General features: G+C 32.4%; 5 protein-coding genes across 7 annotated transcripts; 2 read left to right on the top strand and 3 right to left on the bottom strand.

Moving 5' to 3' along the window:
• Positions 1–2,922: 2,922 nt before the first annotated feature.
• Positions 2,923–12,345, bottom strand: LOC130897759 (CLK4-associating serine/arginine rich protein). Of its 2 annotated transcripts, XM_057806646.1 has the most exons (4): positions 12,159–12,345; positions 8,939–11,884; positions 8,688–8,867; positions 2,923–3,354 (listed from the first exon to the last, which is right to left on the bottom strand). In XM_057806646.1, the coding sequence occupies exon 2, from the start codon at positions 11,854–11,856 to the stop codon at positions 10,909–10,911; it is 948 nt and encodes a 315-aa protein (XP_057662629.1). In that variant the 5' UTR covers positions 11,857–11,884; positions 12,159–12,345; the 3' UTR covers positions 2,923–3,354; positions 8,688–8,867; positions 8,939–10,908. The 2 variants fall into 2 exon arrangements, with proteins under 2 accessions (XP_057662629.1, XP_057662630.1); XM_057806647.1 differs by having other exon boundaries at positions 8,688–11,884.
• A 116-nt stretch (positions 12,346–12,461) lies between these two features.
• LOC130897761 (huntingtin-interacting protein K) lies at positions 12,462–13,075 on the top strand. Its single transcript, XM_057806650.1, has one exon. It carries the CDS (start codon positions 12,558–12,560, stop codon positions 12,912–12,914), a length of 357 nt encoding a protein of 118 aa, XP_057662633.1. The 5' UTR covers positions 12,462–12,557; the 3' UTR covers positions 12,915–13,075.
• Positions 13,016–13,732, bottom strand: LOC130897760 (uncharacterized HIT-like protein Synpcc7942_1390). The gene is made up of 3 exons (XM_057806648.1): positions 13,580–13,732; positions 13,299–13,520; positions 13,016–13,246 (listed from the first exon to the last, which is right to left on the bottom strand). Exons 1-3 carry the CDS (start codon positions 13,661–13,663, stop codon positions 13,085–13,087), a joined length of 468 nt encoding a protein of 155 aa, XP_057662631.1. The 5' UTR covers positions 13,664–13,732; the 3' UTR covers positions 13,016–13,084.
• Positions 13,733–13,888: 156 nt separating this feature from the next.
• Positions 13,889–18,718, top strand: LOC130897757 (zinc finger protein 260-like). Of its 2 annotated transcripts, none has more exons than XM_057806643.1 (10): positions 13,889–14,046; positions 14,188–14,313; positions 14,367–14,654; positions 15,749–16,010; positions 16,181–16,699; positions 16,892–17,230; positions 17,617–17,790; positions 17,849–18,081; positions 18,141–18,392; positions 18,442–18,718. In XM_057806643.1, exons 2-10 carry the CDS (start codon positions 14,230–14,232, stop codon positions 18,616–18,618), a joined length of 2,328 nt encoding a protein of 775 aa, XP_057662626.1. In that variant the 5' UTR covers positions 13,889–14,046; positions 14,188–14,229; the 3' UTR covers positions 18,619–18,718. The 2 variants fall into 2 exon arrangements, with proteins under 2 accessions (XP_057662626.1, XP_057662627.1); XM_057806644.1 differs by having other exon boundaries at positions 13,896–14,124.
• On the bottom strand, positions 18,688–21,418 carry LOC130897758 (BUD13 homolog). Its single transcript, XM_057806645.1, has 4 exons — positions 21,256–21,418; positions 20,128–21,171; positions 18,966–19,462; positions 18,688–18,906 (listed from the first exon to the last, which is right to left on the bottom strand). Exons 1-4 carry the CDS (start codon positions 21,360–21,362, stop codon positions 18,734–18,736), a joined length of 1,821 nt encoding a protein of 606 aa, XP_057662628.1. The 5' UTR covers positions 21,363–21,418; the 3' UTR covers positions 18,688–18,733.
• Between the last annotated feature and the right edge of the window lie 45 nt (positions 21,419–21,463).

Below are 21,463 nucleotides of genomic sequence, written 5' to 3'. Positions count from 1 at the left end.
TATATCTAAATCTTTATTATTAAATTCATACCTGTCTTCATTCTAACTACACTGTGCAATTTTATTGTCTTTATTCGCCCATGGTCTAAAGAACGCCATATTTCTATTTATTTTAAGAAACTAAAAATTAAATAAATCTCACCTAACCACGCCACTGCTTATCGCAAACTGTCTAGCAGGAATATTTCAAAGAAATTTAGTACATACGCCTTCCGACAGCTTCGACCAATAGAAATGCATTTATGTATCTTTTTTTTTCACAACATCGACTCAAATAGAAACTTTCTTCACAAAATCTGTGATATTTCTTTTTCGTTTTTTTTCTGGCATAAACACCACAAATTTAACAAAAAAAATATTACAGTAATTATACTTACTTCGTGACGAACTTATGCTTTGAAATAGAAGATAAATGATAAATATAATAGACTGAAAATTTGGTAAATGTTCACCACTGACTGTAATATCTATCAAATTAAAGGGCGAGGCGAGGGCAGTTTTTTTTAACCTCCGATAGGATATAAATAATAAATAATTCCATGTTTCAAAGGAAACATCATCAGTTTTCCAAAAATTTTGTTCATAATTATATCAAATTAGCCTCAAAGTCATAAAAACCTAAATAGAAAGTATTATACCATTTTTAATAATAAAATGAAGAGTAAAAAAGAAACAAATTAGGAGTGGCATTGCAAAACTCATTATATTCATATTTTTTCAATATCAAGGTGGATTTTGAGTCTATGCAAGTTCCTCACAAAAACTGCAGTGTGTTAACGTTACAAAAATGATTTTATTCCTATTAAATTCACACGAGAAAAATTGGTGTCGCTCCAAAACTCATGATATTTTACTGCAGCGACGCTGGTACTAACTATATCCACTGAGCCAATGAGATCGCTCAAAAAGATTCCCGTGACGTATAATGGTATGTAGCGCCCTCTCTACCGCTATGGATAATGATAATTTTGTTGTTGATCTGTTCAAAAAGCTGAAAGGTAAGACAGACATTTGTCAAGTACTCCTCAAGGTTTGCAAACAGAAATCTAAACCTCCACGTCAGAATAGGATTCATGGAATGTGATGTATGGTCAGTACTGATATACGGAGTGGAAACTTGGACCTTGAACGATCAAATGATAAAAAAACTTGAGGCATTTGAGATGTGGCTCTATAGACGCATCTTGGAGATACCTTGGACTGACAGAATCACTAACGACGAAGTACTAAGACGCAAGAAAGCTGTTGACAATTATTAAGTTAAGAAAAACATCTTACGCAACGACAAACAGCTACTGCTACAGAACATAATGCAGGGCAGAGTAAAGCGAAAGAAAGGTATCGGCAGGAAAAAGAAATCCTGGCTCGGTAACATGAAAGAATGGACAAATCTCATCGTCGGAGAATTGTTTCATGTCGCGATGGGCAGTGACGCATTTAAAAACGTGGCCATTCAATGAAAAGATGGCATGAGAAGAAGAAGACAGTGGAAAACACAGTGTATAATATAATGATGATATTTCTTCACAGATATTCTCAAGATTTGTTATTTTCATTATTTTAGGCATACTCCAAAAAGTCTACCTGATTTTCCTACATGTGATCATCGTTTAACCAAAAAGAAAAACACGTCAACATTTATGTGTATGACTTTGACGATGAACAACATCAAAGAATTTCATAAACAGTTTTACTCCCATAGGGACAAAATCCATCAGGATAATTTTATTTTGAAATATATTTTTATCAAAAACGGCGAATACCCAATACTTTGTTAGAAAAGCTGGAACTCAAAAATTCCTGATTCGTTTTTGTCAATCTACGATTGTCAAGAGTCAAACTCTTTTCAAAAAAATTTTTGCTGTCTGGAACTTCACAGGTGGAGCGGAGAGGAGGACCTAGATTAAAAGAGGTCTATTTAATAAAAAGAGCATCAGTCGATCCAAAGACATTACGTCTCAGGTGACTTAAATCTGCTCAAGCTTTGGCGTATGTACAATAATAAGTAGCTTGTTAAAACTGAAAGCCAAGAGAACGTTTTTCAAAAATATTTTTGACCAGGAATACAACAAAGGGTTCAGTTCACCAATAACTGATACATGTTCCAAATGCATCGAGCTGAAAGGGAAAATAAAGAGGGAACCAGAAACAAATAAGTTGATTATCGATTAATCACAAAGCGAGGTATAGAGCTTTTCATTAGAAGCTAAAAGACGAACCAAGCAACCTACTTATTGTGTCATTTGACTGTCAAAAAAATTTGGTTTACCAAAGATTCAAGTGCATAGTACAGCAGACAATTGTATATTTACAATATCACCATTGTGATGGGATCTTCTAAAGGCCCCATGATGGTGGAACTGTGCTGAAGTGGAGGACAGAACCGAAATTCGATAATGACAGCTATGTTAACATATTTTTCTTGCAATGCGTCACCAATCAACATAAAGTCGATTGAACTGGTGTTCAGACTGGAAGAAATTGAAGTGTACGATTGGAGAAGTTTCAATGCAGGCTTGCTAGTTGGTATTTCCAATTTAACGAAGCAAAACGCTTTTTATTCAAGAAATCTTCTTCTTCTTATATAACTAATATATCGGTGTGATGGAGAGCCTTTCTTTAACTCAGATGTAGACCAAGTCAAGTTTGTTTCTAAGAAGGGTATCAACCTTTCAAAAGTTAAACTACCTGAAATAATCCCACAAGAAAATCCTGTGAAACCAGCAAAGATCGATGACATATTCGACGATTATTAATCAATGTGGAGGATAATGCAGTAAAAGTTTAAAACTTTCATCAATATTTAGATGTGATGGATGAGTTTGGAAAAGCTTATTTGTTGCCGATTAACAGTTTTTCTGAATTCTAAAAATTTTCGAAAGATGGATACAGTGAGTCTTGCAATTCGACGCCTAGCTCGAATATACTAACACCTAATTTTATTTGTGTATAATTTAACAAAGGTCTGAATGTATTGACAGCATGAAATTTGAACAAATCAAGACGTTGTTTATATTAACAAAAAAAATTTATATATGACACAATCATGTCTTCATAAATACAACTATTTAGTAACTATATGCTTCAATACAGGAATCATCTAAATATTTCCAGCGAAAGTTCCCTCTTCCCTTTGGTCATCCCATTTTTCTATCCAGCTGTTAGGACATACAGAATGGAAAACTTTGGAAAAATATTCGCATGGTTTATAGTCGGCTCCGCGGACTTTCTGGCACCTGTGGTAATCAATATAACTTTGGTAACAGTAACGAGTTTGATTGGTGTTTGGAAAACGAGGGTCGAATGGCGCGGTTTTAAAGATTTCTTCTTCGGCAATTTGAGCTGGCATGATTACTGAAATTAAAATATCAAAATTAGTTTCAACTGAACATCAGCGAAACTCGCCGATTTGTAAAATGAATTGGAGTATACAGTATGGGAGCATACAGAGTGAGCCCTTTAGAACCGTCCAACCGATCTGCCATTATATAGATGCTTGTTGGTTACTACAGGACTACTGAACAAAATGTTAGCCTTTACTTACTTAACCGTTTTTCAAAAATGTCACTAACCCTCCAAATATTGTTTATTATATTATTCCATATGGCATTCCACTCTCCACGAATTTTACACAGAAATGTTCTTTATACAGAGTGAGTTTTATGTATGGAACGCCTCAATTATCTCGGAAACGTTTAACGAAACTGGTTCAGTCATTATCTCGGAAACAGCCCGTACGATTTTTATGAATTTTTGTGCGCAAGGGTCTTGTGATACGCCCGGTATTATGGTGGTATCTACATTGTTTTCAGATCTTTCCTTTTTCCGGAAAAATAATGAACTTTGTTTTAATAATATAATATCTTTAATAATCTATATCCTAACTGAAAACCCATAACAATCTACTGTCAGTAAATTAGTAAAAAAGTTCAAACAGGTTCAGTGAAAGATGTTTGTGTCCTGTTTGAAGACGTTCCACACTTGAGTACTAGACAAATATCCAGGTAATATCAAACAAACATCCACAATGAAAATTTTACGTGATAATACATTCCATCCATACAAAGTAAGGTTAGTTCAAGGGTTCTCAGATGACGATTTTGATAGACGTGAAGAGTTTGCAGACCTAATGATGGAAAAATGGAGGCAATACCTAAATAATTTGTTTTCCAGAATATGGTTTGAAAGGCGGGGTTTTATCGAATGATTACAATTAAAAAACATCGTTTATAAAACAAAACCTACCAATATTCAGGAATCAAAAGATAGGATTACCACAGAGATAAGAAGAATTGAGCAGTCGAGGATGTTGCAAAGTTTTAAAAATCGCATGGCTTGTTGTATTGAAATGGACATTTTGAGCATCTGCGGTAATCGCCTTTAATGTAGAAGATTTGTCTTCAGTTGTTGTAGATTTTCTCCGCCATGATTTGGTTAAATATTTTATTTACTGCACCAGTTTCGTTAAACTACTAACTTACTGATAATAGACCTTGTTACGAGATTTTTATTAGCACATAAATTAGCCATTTAAATGTATAATAATTATTGTAACCTTGGTGGAGATTATGGCATTTATGTATAGGAAACATTAGATGAAAAATAATCAGTAATTCTTAAAGATTTCTAAAAACACAGAATATAGAGGGTAATCCATTTGAAAGAACAAAGTTCATTATCTTAAAGGAAAAAGGAAAGATCTGACAACAATGTAGATACCATCATAATACCGGCCGTATCACCAGACCCTTGTACACAAAAATTTATAAAAATCGTACGGGTTGTTTCCGAGATAATTGAAGAGTTTTTACATAAAACTCCCTCTGTATTTTGTGAAACATAGCTAATGTAAAAACAAACTTACTTACAATCTACCAGAGTAAATTTACGTGGTGATAAAATATATTTGAAGGGGTGAGAACCAAAAGAGTCTTAGTGACAATTTAATAAAAAACGAGTTAAATGCAAATTTCGACAGTCAAAACTTAAAATTGCTAGCAAAACGATCTAAGTAATTTTCTAACGTTTAACGCCATTTTTTGGAGTCTGAAAAAAATAGGTTAACGTATCCGCGTATTTAGTTAGTGACAAAACGATCCAAGAGCACTTAGATCAGTCATGTCAAAGATACGGCCCGCGGGCCGTATCAATAAGGCCCGCGATCGCATTGTGTCACAGAAAGAAGAATCATGTTTTTTAAAGCTTTTAGACTTCATTCAATTCCTCTACGGATGTTTTAAATACTTCTACTCTCAAGTCTACAGATGTACCTGTTAATGCTGTTAAATCCGACAATGATGGTGTACCTTCTACTAGTGGTATATTATTTGGATATTATAACAAAAAAAATATGGCAAATGTATCAATAGATAATATGGGTCGCTTTTTATTAGTTACCCCAAAAAGAACCAGAAAACGGAACAAAAACATAGATGGATGAAAGAGGCAAAAAAGAAAGTAGGCTAGGATAAGTGGTAATGAATATGAAACTGCTAAAGGAAAAAAGGGCAAAAAAGGGGAATTGAAACCGTATCGTTTCCGTTATGAGTGTAACAAAATATCTGAAGAACAAACAATGATCCTATTTACGAAGTTTTATGAAATAAAAACGTACCATTTGCAAACGACTTTTTTTGGCATCTTGTGTAAGCAAAATTAATGTAAAGCGAGATAATAAGCAGGCAGTTTCACAGAAACATTTTGCAACAGTATTACGTCTTAAGAATTCCAGAGTCTGTAAGGAGTATTTTCTTAAAACCTTACCAATAGAACGCTGCGAATTATTTGACAGAAAAAACCTTTTTAAGGTTTTACTGAGCCTGAAAAACGAGGATCACATACTCCTGCAATGATACAATAAGCCAGTCATGTCAAAGATACGGCCCGCATTCGGCCCCTGGGCCGTGTCAATAAGACCCGCAGAGTGTACAGAGTTTAATATAAAACTTCTCAAGCCCTACTCTGATAAATGCGACCATTTAAATACCTTAATAAAAAAATAACTGATGTGAAAATTAAAACTAAAAGCCAAAGTGAATTAGACCTCCACCAAATAAAACTCGAAAGTGTTCATAATGTCGAGAAATTAGACATAGAATATGGAAAACAGAATCCCGAAAAAGTTTTGACTTGCAAAAAACGCTTCCAACTCCTCTACTTACAACAAATAAAGTATAAGGCAGTTATGGACGTACAACTTCTGTGTCCATGACCTCATCAGTGGAAGATCTTTCGTGTATGTATGGAATGAAACCATAGGTCAGCGAGGATCACAGGAAATTGGTTTGTGTCTCATTAAGGTAGAGATACAACTTGATATCATTATCCTAGTACCAGTATCTAAATTTTTTTTTGTTTGTTCATAAAAAATTTGGTACCAACTGTCGAAGAACTAATTTGTTACAGTGACCAATGCGGTAGGCAAAACAAAAATAAAAACATTGCCAAATTGTTAATGTTTTTGGTTGAATCTACTATTTTTAAGTCACAGGCATTAAGCATTTTTATTCCAGAACGTTGGAAGGACTTGATAAAGAAAAGTTCCAAAAACTTTGAGGTATATAACATGGAACAAAATGACTTTGATTACCTTCGTGAGGTCATGTGTGATCTAAAAAAAGACAATGAAAAACAACGTTTAAAATGGCGAGACATTGTGTGGTTTGAGTACAAACGTGAACTTTTATTCTTCATTTTCCATATAACGAGAAATCCAAATTTTCCTGCTTTATATTCTGACTTCCGAGACGTGTTCTTCACTTATAGCAGGTAGACCAAATGAATCTCTGGATAATTTATAAACGAACGTCTTTATGCAGCCCCCTTGAAAATAGCATACGCAAATTGGAAGAATCTTATTCAGCTCTTGCCTTTTATTTCACGGAGACATCACACCTTTCATCAAAACCTTGCCCATCAAAAAATATGAACCATATAAACACGGGTGGAAGAAAATGTTCAAGATGAAGAATTTGAACTGTACTCCGACTATGAGGATTAAGAATGCCGTATAATTTGTTGTCTATTCAAATAAAGTTAATTTGATGATAGAAATTTGTATTTTTGTAAGACAAATTTTGAACCAAAGGGGTCCAAGTGACAATTTTTTGAAAAAATACAGAATTTAACAAAGAGTATCGAAAACTGTACGTGCCGTCAGATAAAAATACTATACGAAATGTTTGCACAGATTTTACAATAATCAAGTAGCTTTTGGTTCTTACCCCTTCAATTGCTCCACTAGATTCCCACTCCACTTTACGTGTGTAGTGAGATTTATTTTTAATTCTCTGTTGTTTCTCTATTAGCAGAGAGGGAAATAAACCGTATTGATGTAATTGCATCAAGAGGCTTCCGAATAATGTTTCATTTATGTTCATTTTATTTAATACTCTCTGCAAAGTATTGAAAACTAATTTATTAACTTTAAGCACATCTGAAATTATTATAATGTGAACAGCTTTTAAATAATTGTTTGGAACAGTTAATATTGCTTTAAGCGCTGTTTTTTAAGGAGATGCGGAACCCAAGTAACGGATTCCACCAGCTGATGGATATGTGGGAGACACCTGGTTGGTGGGTCTGTCCGTGTATGATGTCCCATTTGTTAAGTTTCTATGATATCGTCATACCAGGCAGCCGTCTACATTCTTTTGCCTAAGAATTTTCTCTGTATAGTTAGTCACCAGTTGACAACATTCTACCTTGTGCAGCATCACCAGAATTTATGCTGCCGACAGTTTCCTCTACTTCCTTTCTCAAACCCCTCCAGTTGTTACGCACGAAGAACGTGCGTTCTGCATGATTTGAGTCGTTTCCACAATACGTACACTCAGTTGTTTATACTTTCTTCATTTTCTGAAGATACTTTCAGAAGTAGCAGTGTCCCTCGAACTCCTCCAGTGGTTACACACGAAAAACGTATGTTCGGCATGATTTGAGTCGTTTCTACCATACGTACACGCAGGTGTTTGTACTTTCCTCATTTTGTGAAGATACTTTCGGAAGTAGCAGTGTCCTTCAAAATCCTCCAGTGGTTACACACGAAGAACGTGCTTTCGGCATCATCTGAGTCGTTTCCACAATACGTACACTCAGGAGTTTGTACTCTCTTCATTTTCTGAAGATACTTTCAGAAGTAACAGTTTCCCTCGAACTCCTTTAGTGGTTACACACGTAGAATCATCTGAGTCGTTTCCACAATACGTACACTCAGGAGTTTGTACTCTCTTCATTTTCTGAAGATACTTTCAGAAGTAACAGTTTCCCTCGAACTCCTTTAGTGGTTACACACGTAGAATCATCCGAGTCGTTTCTACCATACGTACACGCAGGTGTTTATACCTTCGGAAATAGCCGTGTCCTGTCGAAAGCTGGGTAATGTAGAAGTTCACATTTTCAAACTTCCTTTCAGTCCACCGTCTAAGGTCTTTTATTATTCGTCGCGTCCATTCGCCCGATTTCTCTTCTGTCCATCGTTGTTGCCATTTATAACTCTGTGTTGCCACAGTTAGCTCTATAATTGTGGTTTCAATATCTATGCAATTCTGTACTATTATTTTTTAAATAGTCTTAAAACAAATAATGTTTACAAATTCTTGGGTCATCATTGCTATTCGGTGAATTTTTATTTATTACCTTCCACACTTGGTCTAAAAACGTATATTTTCTGAATACTGAGGACTTACCTTCATTTCCGCTTTCTAAAGATTCCTTGATATAATTTTAAAGTTGGATAGTTGAGCTATGTACTTCGAGCAGCTCCTATATTGTTGGAAATGATCCAATCAAGTCATTAATGCTACAATGAACGAACAGACTTAACTTATTTAGTTACTTAGAGTCTTACTATAGACAATTATTGCAGGCTGAAAATAAATTACATTTATTCCAAAACAAATTAGATTTAGTAATTCATTTGGACGAAGATGTGTTTTACCTTGATTTAAACAGAACAGAGCAGCTCTCGTTAAAGTTATAATTTCATTTTATAATTTAGATAATTTCATCTAGACACGGTACATTCATTTTTTTTACTGAAACACCGAACAACCGATACATAAATATTTTGTTACTAATAAAATGCACTTACCTTGAAAATAATGTTGATAAAATAAAACAAATATTCATTTTACATTATTATAACCCATTTGTTCATTATTTTATGTTTCGGCATAATATTTACCAACCAAACGTGTCTTTATACATTATAATTCTGGTTTTGGAAAATATATTAAGGCATAATGCATTATAACGTGCAAGAAATTGCATGAAAGTCTCTAAGCAGTAAAAGTAAACAAATTCCTAACCTCAAATTTTTACTAATATTTTGTACAGTTTAACAATGAAAATAACGGAGCTAAGTTTTACGTCGGTCAGCTGATCTGGTTGCTTTTGATCAAGAAATATTGCGTCTTGCATTGCATTACACGTTGTACTGCATCATGTTAAGCGGCCTTTAAACTGATCTAAATTACTCATATTAAGAAAATCCAGCTCTGATATTTAGGGGAACAATTGTTTGATAGTGTGGAATATCCTGTAGGAAAGTGACTAAGAATATATTTGAACTAGTTCCGTTACTTAGAGGAAACAGGGAAAAAGTAGGACCCAGAAGAGCCTCCTTAGATGTGAAAGCTGTAAGAAGTAAGAGAAAACCGAAAAACAAACAACCCATATCTGTAAGGGTAGAGTAAGTAAACTTATTAAACTCAAAATAATTTTTCCTGCAGTAATTTAATAATAAATTACTTCCAGCAAAAACGTGATTTCCATTAAAAGTGAGAAAGTTAAGTTATAATTTCTTTTCTGCACTCATATAATGTTTTTTTATTTTATAATTTATTTTCAATAGTAAAATTTTTTGAAGGTAAGCATCATACCAGAAAAGCTGCCAGGACAGCTCATATTCCCAAGGATAGAAACGTCGCACTGGGATTTTTGAGGTCTCTGCTATACAAACACATTTTTTGGAATTTTTCTAATGAGTTTTGATTTTCAATTGAATATTTAGCTAAATTCAAGGCAGACGGTTAAATACTTTTGAAATCTAATATTCATGATGACATGCATATCTTGTATTCAAATGAGATTTATTTTCATAACACCATAAACAAATTTTAAAATAATTCATTTATCTCATATCTAAAGCTTTGGATTATTTGCATAGTAGATCCAATAGATATTGAATGTATACTCCCTCTTCAAGCCAAAAGTTCTAAAAAAATTGGACTTTCCACAAGAGAGAAGTATATTTTCATTTAATTGGTGTTTAAAATTTTCTGAGATATTCAAACCTCTAATTGTGTTTGTTTTTTGGTATGATGAAGATTAAAATAGAATAGTATTTACTAGTGTTGAAACTTGGAAGCATTCCACGATTAAAGAATAAAATCAAATTATTGATAAAACAAATTGTACAATTTACATTTGTTTAAACAAAAAGCAAAATGAAATCATAAATATTTTATAAGATTTAATAACATCTTTTTACTTGAAATTGTCATAAATGCTGAAACCCTTATTATTATAATGTAAATGGGGTTGCAGAAAAAATTTAGTGTTTCACTTTTTCCATACAGTTCTTTGGTTGCAAAAAATATTACTTTCGTCACTTGTAATAAAACATTATATGTAGAACATTAATTTGTTTAAATTTATAATTTATTTGTTATAATTCATTTCAAGTAGGTCTACTAAAAACCCAAATATTTAAACTTAATACTTTAATCCAAAATAGAATAATAGCACTTTACAAACATATAACCTCATGTGCTTTAAAGAAATCTACACAAACATGTATACCTACAAATCGAATTATTCTTTTATTAAAATAATCTTAACCCAAATTATTAATTATATTCTAATTTAAAGCAAGGTAGAAACGACAATATGAAAATTAGTAATTATTCATTTAACGAGAGGCCTAGTTTTTGAATCATCATCACAACAGGCTTCTTTATATTTTCTAACCTCTTTCATATACACTGACCAAGCATCTTGAGAAGTAGTTTCTTCTTCATTTTGAGGTTTTGCTTTTTGAACTAAACCAGTTTTTAAAACTTTACCACCACGTCTTTTACCGAAAACAGGTAGTACTTTCTTGGAAGTTTCCGGAACAGGAGCAGTTTCCTCTACTTTCTTTTGCTGTTCTTGCATTTTTTTAAACATCTCTAGAAAAGTTCCGTCATTTTTGAAAACATTATCTTTGGTCACCTCTTCTTCTTCTTCGTCAAGTTTCATATCAACTTCATTTGTATCTGCATCTGGTATAGGCTTTTCGTCTTCTTCTTCACTGTATGATTTTCTCAGTGGAGATTTTTTATCCTTACGACTTCTAGATCTATGAGACTTTGGTGGTGATTTTGACACACTTTTTGATCTACTTCGACTTATAGATCTTGACCTAGACCTTCTTCTTCTACTATATTTATAACGACGATATGATGGAGAAGGTGAACGGCTTCTGGATGAACTGTATCTCCTCCTCCTTCGTCGAGAACGGGACCTAGATCGACGATATCTATCTCTAGATCTTGACCTTGAGTACCTTCTTTTGTGACGTCTTTCTCTTGAGTAGCTCCGGGACCTATTTCTATACCTACGCTCTAAATGTTTCCTTTCATATTCAACATATTCAGGATTTTTTAAATATGGATTAATTCGGTCTATAGGACGTTCCTTTGGTTTATAAACGTCCATGTCTTTCTTAGTATCTGTATCTTTTTCAATAGCTTCCAATTTTACCTCCAATTTCTCTCCCTCTGGTGGTTTGGCAGGTTTGTCCAAAGGTCCTAACTCGATGTCTTCTGTTCCGGGAGGAGGAGGCAGATCCAATATTCTCGAAGTGGAATTCATCTATGAGGTGGGAAGTATGATGTCTGACCTACAAGAGAACTTGCAGGTATAGTTATATGCTAAATTAAAAAAATACTTCGTTCTTTCTGTCAATGTTTGTAAAGTGCTATTTTTTAGAAAATTATGTTGCATAAATTAATATCTAAACTTTGCAGAGAGGTATTAGATAATCAATGAACATCCTCCTTGTTGACATGCTTAGTTCAAAATCTATTAATAAGGAAAAGTGAGGGAATGAAAATAATAATAATAATAATAAAAATAACGTTCTTGTGATAATTTTACCCTAAAAATAGCAGTACCTGAATTAAATCTTGCTAAGTTATTTCCTCAAATTTGTTTCCAGAATATGTCTGCCACAAGTCGAACAAGACACTACGAGTTGCTACGATCAAAAACGAAATGATATCGACACAATTGACAGCTTCTGTTTTCAATCGAAGTACGTTCCCGATTTACTTATTTTTATAATAATAAATAGAGTTTTATTTAAATATTTATTCAATGATTCTATCTATAATACACTTGATAATCATTGAACATATGTTAAAGAACGATAAATATATAATTAAAGCAAATAATGTTTACATAGATATATTGATAATTTGAACGTCCTCGAAAACTGTCATTTGTCGTTTTGATAGTATGGTACCTAATAAAAATTTTTAATTAAAAATTACTATTTAGTTAAAAATTTAATAATGGCAGACGAACAATCAGTAAATGGTAATGCGGAAGAATTACCAGAAAAAAATCAAAAGAAAGTAGCCAAATATGACAGTGGTGCCGCTGATTTGGAGAAAGTTACAGATTATGCCGAAGAAAAAGAAATATCTACCCAAGATGTAGCTAATGCAATTTCAGCTATAGGTGATAGAAGAAATAAAGACGCTTTGGAAAAACAAGAAAGAGAAAAAGAATTGTTAAAAGTGTCTGTGAAAAAGGAAGATGTCGATTTGATTGTTCGGGAAATGGAAATATCTCGAAACCTAGCAGAAAAAACACTTAGAGAATATCATGGAAACGTTGTAAATGCCCTCATAGCTCTTACTAATTGAGTTAAAATAATTACATTCTCTTATCAGTGAAAACGTGTGTTCAGTAGGACATAAAATTGATCAATTATTGTCAAACATACAGGTTCATCAACAACTAATGATTAAACATCTATGTAAATTTATTTAATATGTAAAAAATCAATATAACAATTTCTTATATACATTTTTAATTATCCTGGAGGCCAACCTAATTGTCGTCCTCCTAAAATGTGAATGTGTAAATGATATACAGATTGACAACCATCTTTTCCATTATTTATAACTAATCTATAACCATTAGGAAGTTTCTTTTGAGCCAGTGTTTTTGCTATATGTATAATGTGACCTAGAATCTATAAAATTCAATTTACTAACTATATTGAACAGAAAAAATCAAAAGAATACCTCTTTATCATCTTCAGTCGAATCATCTAATTTTGGAATTCTTTTCTTGGGTATAACAAGGAAATGTACAGGAGCTTGTGGATTGATATCATTAAATGCTAAACAGTTCTCGTCTTCAAAAATAATATCTGCTGGAATTTTTTTGGATATTATTTTATCAAAAATTGTTCCTTTTGATTGATCATATTTTGCATTTAATGAGCGTTCGACCTCTGAACACATCTATAAAAATATGTCGTACTTTAATAAAATTCAATAAATTTAATTGATTTTATACCTACTTCTCTGATACCAAAAATGTGATGACGATTGACTAATTTATTATAAGTTGTTAGGTTTCTAAGTAATTTTTTTAAGATTATCATTATCAATATTTAGTATTTAAAAATTTTTAAGAAACAATATTCTTATATGTATTAAACACAAATTCACCTATCATAGTGGGAAATTTTATTGGTCGTAATAGTAGACGATATTGTTAATCCTGCCAATGAAATATTAGGTGATAAATTATACGTTCAGTGCGTCGAATTATGGAAACAGAGCTTTAACTAAAACGGAAAAGGAAGATCGAATCATTAATACCTTTCAATTGTCATTTTAAAAGTAGTCGTACCATACCGTAAACGTACGAGAACAAATCGATTAAGTTTTGGCATAAAATTCTCAAACTTGGCAGCATTTGTTAGCAGCCCTGTTTCTAGACGAAAATAAAGTGTTTCCCTAAACTATCTACAAAATTTGAAAGGTAAAATCTAAAATAACTAGCAGTTTAGTAATTTTAAAATGAAATATATAAATTGCGAGGTTGACGTGAGAGCTTTAGGTAGGACTATTTAATTACGTCAACGGCTTAAGCTTCTACAAATTATAATTTTAATATTTTCAGTTACAACTCCCGGATGATATATTTACATTAATAACTTCTACAATGTCTTCCAACGGCGAAGCTTGTATAATATGTAATGTAGCATGGGTTCCAGATACAGATTACATCGAAATATTCGGTGCTGATGTAAGTAAATACAGCTTTGATTTTTTTATATATTTGAATAATCGTGATTTTAGTCCAATAGAGAATCAGATCTTCACGTAGCATCACTAGTTTTCAAATTACTGGACAAAGAAATAAAAGAGGAACCAAACGGTCCACAACTAATATGTAAAAAATGTTTTTCACTTATTTCTGAACTTGATGAATTGCACACAAGGGTAACGGAAATCAAAAGTGAAATATTTGATAGCAACAAAATAAAAGAAGAAAATGATTCACAAGAAACTCAATCGGAATGCGGGACTGAAAATTTTCCCCAAAAAATGTTATTTATACCATCATCTGATGAAGATTCAACACAGGTAATTTAATTTTAAACAGGGTTGGAAAAGATCTGATTAAAAAAATATTTTTATATAAAAATCAAAAAACCATGATTTATTTTATTTATTCTCAAATTTATATTATTAAAATATAATGTTTTGTTATTTATTATTTCCGAGTTCATATAATTTGTTCAAACAAATTATTTGTTTTTTTAACTGTAAATTTTAAAATAGTGTAATATTACATTATTTCCCCCTTATTGAATATTTCCATTTTTGGCGTTTTATTCTCGCATATTGTACAATCCTGTTTTTTTGGGGCATGATGTAAGTTTTAACTCATTCGGGTATGAACAGTATTTGTGCTATATTTACCATAAAGTTGTTGAAATAGTTCTAAATTTGAATTTAAATCTGAAATAATGGCTGGAAGAAAAGAGGGTAACATTTGGAAATATTTTTGAAAAGAAAACATATCCAAATAAAACTGGCTGCAAGCAGTCTGTAAAAGTTGCAGTAAGAAAATCCAAGGATTAGTTGAAACATTAGAAATAGCATTATTTGAAGATCTACAGTTATCCTATGAAACAATACACATTTTTTGGCAGTGATATGAGTAAGCATATCATTTTGTTACTTAAATGAGAGTCATATATTTAGTAGAGAACCAGAGAAGCATGCCTCGAAACGATTGAGGAAATGTATGAACAAAGTGGGCTGCTAACTTTAACCATAAGGTTTAATTCCCAATTGGAGCCGTTTCTTAAAATAATGTTTACTCAGGAAATAACATCAGAACTCTCTGGCATTGACGGGCGGAAAGCACTGAAAGATAAACCTGAAATTGGAAAACATCTACATAGCATAAAACAGTTTTTAAGTCCAATCACATCTTCAGCTTCTGTTGATTGTGTTTTTTGCACATTTGGTCTTGAGCAATCAAAATTAAGGAACCAACTAGGAATATAAAATGCTTCAGAATTAGTATTTTTATAGTTCTTTAATGAAAATTGAAAATAATTTGTTGTTATAAAAAGGTAACTTTGATTTAAATCAACCCTACCCTGATTTCGAGTCAATTTTAAACTTGCACTGCTTTATTTAAAATTTATTATAAATTCATACTTTAGGTTTCCACAGAAAAAAATTGTTTTGAAAATATCCAATTGGAATTTGTTAAAATGCATGGTATTGATTTAGAAACAGGTATAGAACAACCAAGAGAAAATACTGATATGGAAATTGATACAAACATAGAATATCAACAATTTTCAGCAGACGAAGGCGAGATTTTAGATGCAGGGGCAATGGAGAATTCTTCAGATTCTGATTATGAACCATCAAATATCTCTTCCTCACTTATACAGTCTTCTCTGATGGGAGTTGATAAAGGTATTTTTGATATTTCAGAAATAAGTATAATTCAGTTCATGATTCCAAACATTGGTTCAATAAACCTTTAAATTAGACAACTTTAGGTTCCTCATTTGGGTCTCAACAAGATATTTTTCAACTTTTTGATTATTAAAAAAAAACAAAAGTTCATGTCAATACTATTTCAGAGATAACATTAAAGTTAGAGGATTCTGATGTAACAATGAAAACATCAGGCAATTCAGATAAGAAACCAATTATATTAAGAAAGAAAATGTCAACGATGCCTTTAGAAATAAAGCTCGAAGAAAAAAAATCAGAAACAACGATTGCTCTACCAGTAGTATCTAAAGATGGCGACTTATATACTTGTCTATTATGCCAAGGAGATCAGACAGTAGCTGGAGAATCCAAAGCCATTGTAATACACGTTAAAGAAGCACATGGTGTTCGTTTGTACATATGTGACGTTTGCGGTCAAGATTTTTCAAAAAGAAACGAACTCTCTGCACATTTCGACGAACATGTCGCTTCCGAAGAAGGAGATTTCCAATGTGAAATTTGTAACAGAATTTTCAGTAATTTGAGATTGTTTCGCATCCATAAAAGAATGCACTATCCGCAAACAAAAGCTTGGGTATGCGAGACATGTGGGAAAAAGTATAGCAGCAAAAATCTCCTAGAAGAACATGTCAATACACATTTAGGTACATATCTATATTCTAAATAAAAAATTTATTTATACTCTGTTTCCTCATTCATACACTGACTTCATCTTTTCGAGGTTTTACAGTGAAATAATTAATTTTTCTCTCACATTAGGAAACAGAGTAAAGAATTCTTGCAATTTTTCATGATTTAATATAAAAACAAAAAAATATATCAAAATATATCTTTAGGTGTCCGTCCTTACATATGCGAAGTATGCGGTAAGGATTTTGCTAGCAAATACACTTACAAAGCTCATGAAAAAACCCATGAATTTAGACCACGACCTTATAAATGTTCTCAGTGTGACAAATCCTTTCTTAGTCAACAAAATCTCACACAACATGAACGAACTCATCTTGGAATGAAGGAATATGCATGTCAATTATGTGGTAAACAATTTGGTTCATCCCATAATCTAGAAGTACATTCCATAGTTCATACAGGATATAAACCATTCGTTTGTGGTTTATGCGGAAAGGCGTTTGCAAGGAAAGCGGAAATAAGAGATCATGAAAGGACTCACACTGGTAAGCAATAGAATATTTATTTGCTGATGCAGTATATACACATATATTCAAGGTTCTCACTTTTCATTTTACCTTGACAAGTATCAAATGAGGGATCCAGTTCCTCTTATACCTATTTCTTCTACTACTTTCTCTTTTTTCTCCCCATTTTAACCCTAGTTCCTTTGTATGGATTTTGGGGTAATCTTATATACTGAAACCCCAAGGATCTATTGTGTCCCCCATCCCTAATTTCCTTATATGGTCTAGCCATTTCTTCTTAGTCTCCCCCTTTGGTTTTCAATGATCCCAACCTTCGCTATTCTTCTCCTAATCTATTTCTTATGCTATTTCTCCTTTTCAAATATTTCGTACATAATTTTTCCATATTTGTATATATTTTACAGGTGAAAGACCTTACCAATGTGAATTTTGTGGTGCGACTTTTAGTCAAAGATCAAATTTACAATCTCATAAAAGAGCAACTCATTACGATGATAAAAGATATCAATGTACAATTTGCAGTAAAGGATTTAAAAGGAGACGACTTTTAGATTACCATATCAAAGCAGCTCACACAGGTAAAGTATTTTCCCATTTAATAAATCGAGATCTTCACCTTTTGGTGTGTATTTACAGGAGAAAGACCATTTAAATGCGAAATTTGTGAAGCAACTTTTGTTTATCCAGAACATTTTAAAAAACATCGTAGAATTCATACAGGGGAAAAGCCTTTCCTTTGTGAAGTGTGCGGTAAAGCGTTCAATAGCAGAGACAATCGCAATGCTCACAGGTTCATTCATTCAGATAAAAAACCATATGAATGTTTGGTATGTGGTGCTGGATTTATGAGGAAACCGTTACTGTATCAGGTAAAGACAATTTCAGATAAAATAATTTCTTATTTTCTGTATTTGTATTTTTTTTACAGCATATGCAGAATCAAGGACACTTGAATGATACAATTGTAGTTAATCAACCTAGACTCACAACTGAAGATGATCAATTAGTAACTGTGAACTCAGCAGGAGAAATGGAAATTTTGGACACTGCTACCGATGGAAAATTGTACATCCAAGACCAAGACGGTACTGAGCATATAATAATAGACGGACAACAAATTAGTTTTGCTGAAGTTGGTAGTGAAGGAGATAACGAAGAAGCCATAGAGCAAATCGAACATGTAAGATAAAGTTATAGTTTTTATATTTGGAGTAATTTTTCTTTTCTAGGTAATTGCTGATCAAACTGATGATGATTGTGAAGAAATAATCTCAAGCGACGCATTAGCTAGTGGGGAAACCCAAATCATCGAGACTCCAGATGGTCCTATCCAATTAGTTAAAGTAAGAATTCCCAATGAAAATGGAGAAGAGGAAGAGGCATGGATTAAAATAGTTCCCGAATAGATAGTAGGCATTATGATATTAATTAATATTTTTTTTTTAGTTAATATTGAAAATGTTTGAATAAACATGTTGTACAGTAAATAAATTGATTTATTAAAAACCTAAATATAATTATTTACATATCTTCCGTACTCCACATCAAAGCTTCATCTTGCATCGCTTTTTTAGAGTTTTGTGTTTGGAACCACTTTGTTTCATAACCATTGGATCGATCTACTCCATCCCACCTATACCCAGGGGGAATTCCAAACCGATTTGGCATAAAGTCTCCCATATACATTGGTTTTTCTATAAAAAAATATATATAATTGAATAAATGTGTATTCTAAAATTCAGTAAATATATACCTGAAATACCTTGTTCGACAGCAACTTTCTTTTTCTTTTTTCTTATATATGCCAGCATTGGATCACCTTCTCTTTCTTGCTCCTTCAAATATCTTTCTAAATCTTCATCATCTGCATACCTAGCCAACGGTTTGTTCATTTCTTTTAACTGATCTTCATACTTTGCAGTTTCATCTTGAACTTGCTTCAAACCTTTACCCCACACTGAATATTTCTCTTTCATCTCTTTTTCTCTCGCTTCTTTTTCTGGATCTCTCACCTCTTCTTGTTTCTTTTTTCTTATGACAGTGGCTGCGTTAACTCCAGATACTTCTGCAGACATTGTTTTAAAAATTTCCTCTTCCTGTTTTTGTAACCTAGCCATGTCTTCTATTAAATTCTGCGCCCTTTGTAATCCCGATTTTTTACCACTCAAAGTAGTTTCAGGTTTAGAAAGATCATCTTTTTCCCATCTAGATGGTTTTTTGATTGGGGGATTGGGTAAATCATCTTTTCTTCTAAAGTGAAAACAAAATTAGATTATAAAACCACAAGAAATTGTAATTTGGACTGTTTTATGAACCAGATCGCTTTTGAATTGAAAACAATGATTTTATACGTTTAAGAACCAGAGGTGGATTTGAAGATTTGCCGCCCCTGGGCTATCCACAATTTGTCCCTCTCCCCAAGACAACCATGTAGGTTTACCTTAGTACCAAGGTGGGTCGATGGCAGCAAGGAGGCCACACAAAGTTTGTAATAGTAAAACTAAAATCAAATGGATTAAATTGTTAACCTCAAAGTTATAGTTTCAATTGAAGAATGAATAAAAAAAGTGATAAAATTCATGTTTCATTACGAATAATCAAATTCAAGAAGATATATTGAGGAATTACAATACAATAACTTGATTCTGATTTTAGTCATGATTAAGATTTAGGATTTGGGTCATTTTAAATTTATAATTTTGTAATTTGCACATATTTAAAAAAAATAAGCAATGACAGAATTTGATAATGAATATGCTAATTGTTGGAATAATTTGTTAATTTTTTTACCTTTTACCAAAATGTATGGCCCCTTGAATTCTGTCATCCTGAGCTATAGCCTATTCAGCCCATATGTAAATCCAGCCCTTTTAAGAACTATCCATATCAAGTACAAAATATAAATTACAACTTACTTGACTCCTGAAGTTTTTGTAGGAGGCGGTGAATCTTTTCTTAAAGAACACTCATCATCATTAGAATATTTTTCCTTCCTTAAGAGAGAATCTTTGCTTTTTTTCCTTTCAGGGGAGTGGCCCTTTTCTACAGCAGAAGAATTTTTTCTATCCTTCCTTCTCTTTGGAGAATAATCTCTATCTTTTCTTCTTTGTGGAGAATAATCTTTATCTTTTCTTCTAGATGGAGAGTAATCTTCATTTTTTCTTCTAGATTTAGAGTGATCTTTATCAGTTTTTTTGGGTGAAGAATAATCTTCATCTCTTCTCCTTGATGGAGAGTAATCTTTATATTTTTTTCTAAGTGGTGATTGATTTTTATCTGGTCTTCTTAATGGAGAATAATCTTCACCTGATCTCTTAGACGCGGAATCTTTATTTGTATCTTTTCTTCTAGGCGGAGAGTAATCTTCATCTTTTCTTCTAGGTGGAGAGTAATCTTCATCTTTTCTTCTAGGTGGAGAGTAATCTTCATTTTTTCTTCTAGGGGGAGAGTAATCTTCATCTTTTCTTCTAGATGGAGAATAATCTTCATCTTTTCTTCTAGGTGGAGAGTAATCTTCATCTTTTCTTCTTTGTGGAGAGTAATCTTCACCTTGCCTACTAGGTGGAAAGAAATTATTATCCCTAGGTGGAGATGTATTGTATTTTCTTCTAGAAGTTTGTTCATTTCTATTTTTTGAAGAGTAGTCATCTAGATTTTTAGATTTATTTTCTATCAGAGGCAAATTATTATGTAATTTACTTTTACTTGATTTTTTTGGTTCATCATTTTTATGTAAATTTATTTTGCCTATTTTGAAATTTTTAGACTCATTTGAAGTTATATTTGATTCTCCTATAGGTTGCCATAAATTATTTTTAGTTTTTTCATCTACTCGCATAGAAGGTGGTCTATCATCAATTACTGCCACAATCTGAGGAGCATCTTCATTTGCTGCATCTATGTCGTCTTGTATTTCTTGTGATAAGTTAGTGTATACATCATCATCAATAATTTTTAGTCTAAAAATGAAAATAAGAATAGAATAAGCTATGAAACAATTATTTTCTATCCTAACTTGTAAGAGATGAAATCCAATAATTTACCCTTTTCCAAGTAGTTTATTAGATTGCTTCTTTTTTTTCTTTTCCTTTGTTTGTTTCCCAATTTTTAAGTATTTTTTCAAATAATCCTTTTGATTAATTACACTCATTTTACTTATGTTTATAAAAACGTATTATCCATAACCTATTTCAACGTTTCGTCTTCTTTTTCGACTATGAAATTTGATCAATAAGGCCTTTCTACTTAAAA

Source organism: Diorhabda carinulata, chromosome 9, assembly GCF_026250575.1.
Source record: "Diorhabda carinulata isolate Delta chromosome 9, icDioCari1.1, whole genome shotgun sequence".
NCBI classification, from domain to species: domain Eukaryota; kingdom Metazoa; phylum Arthropoda; class Insecta; order Coleoptera; family Chrysomelidae; genus Diorhabda; species Diorhabda carinulata.
The sequence above is the reverse complement of the archived record's forward strand: the minus strand, read 5'-3'. Positions and strand labels throughout refer to the sequence as shown.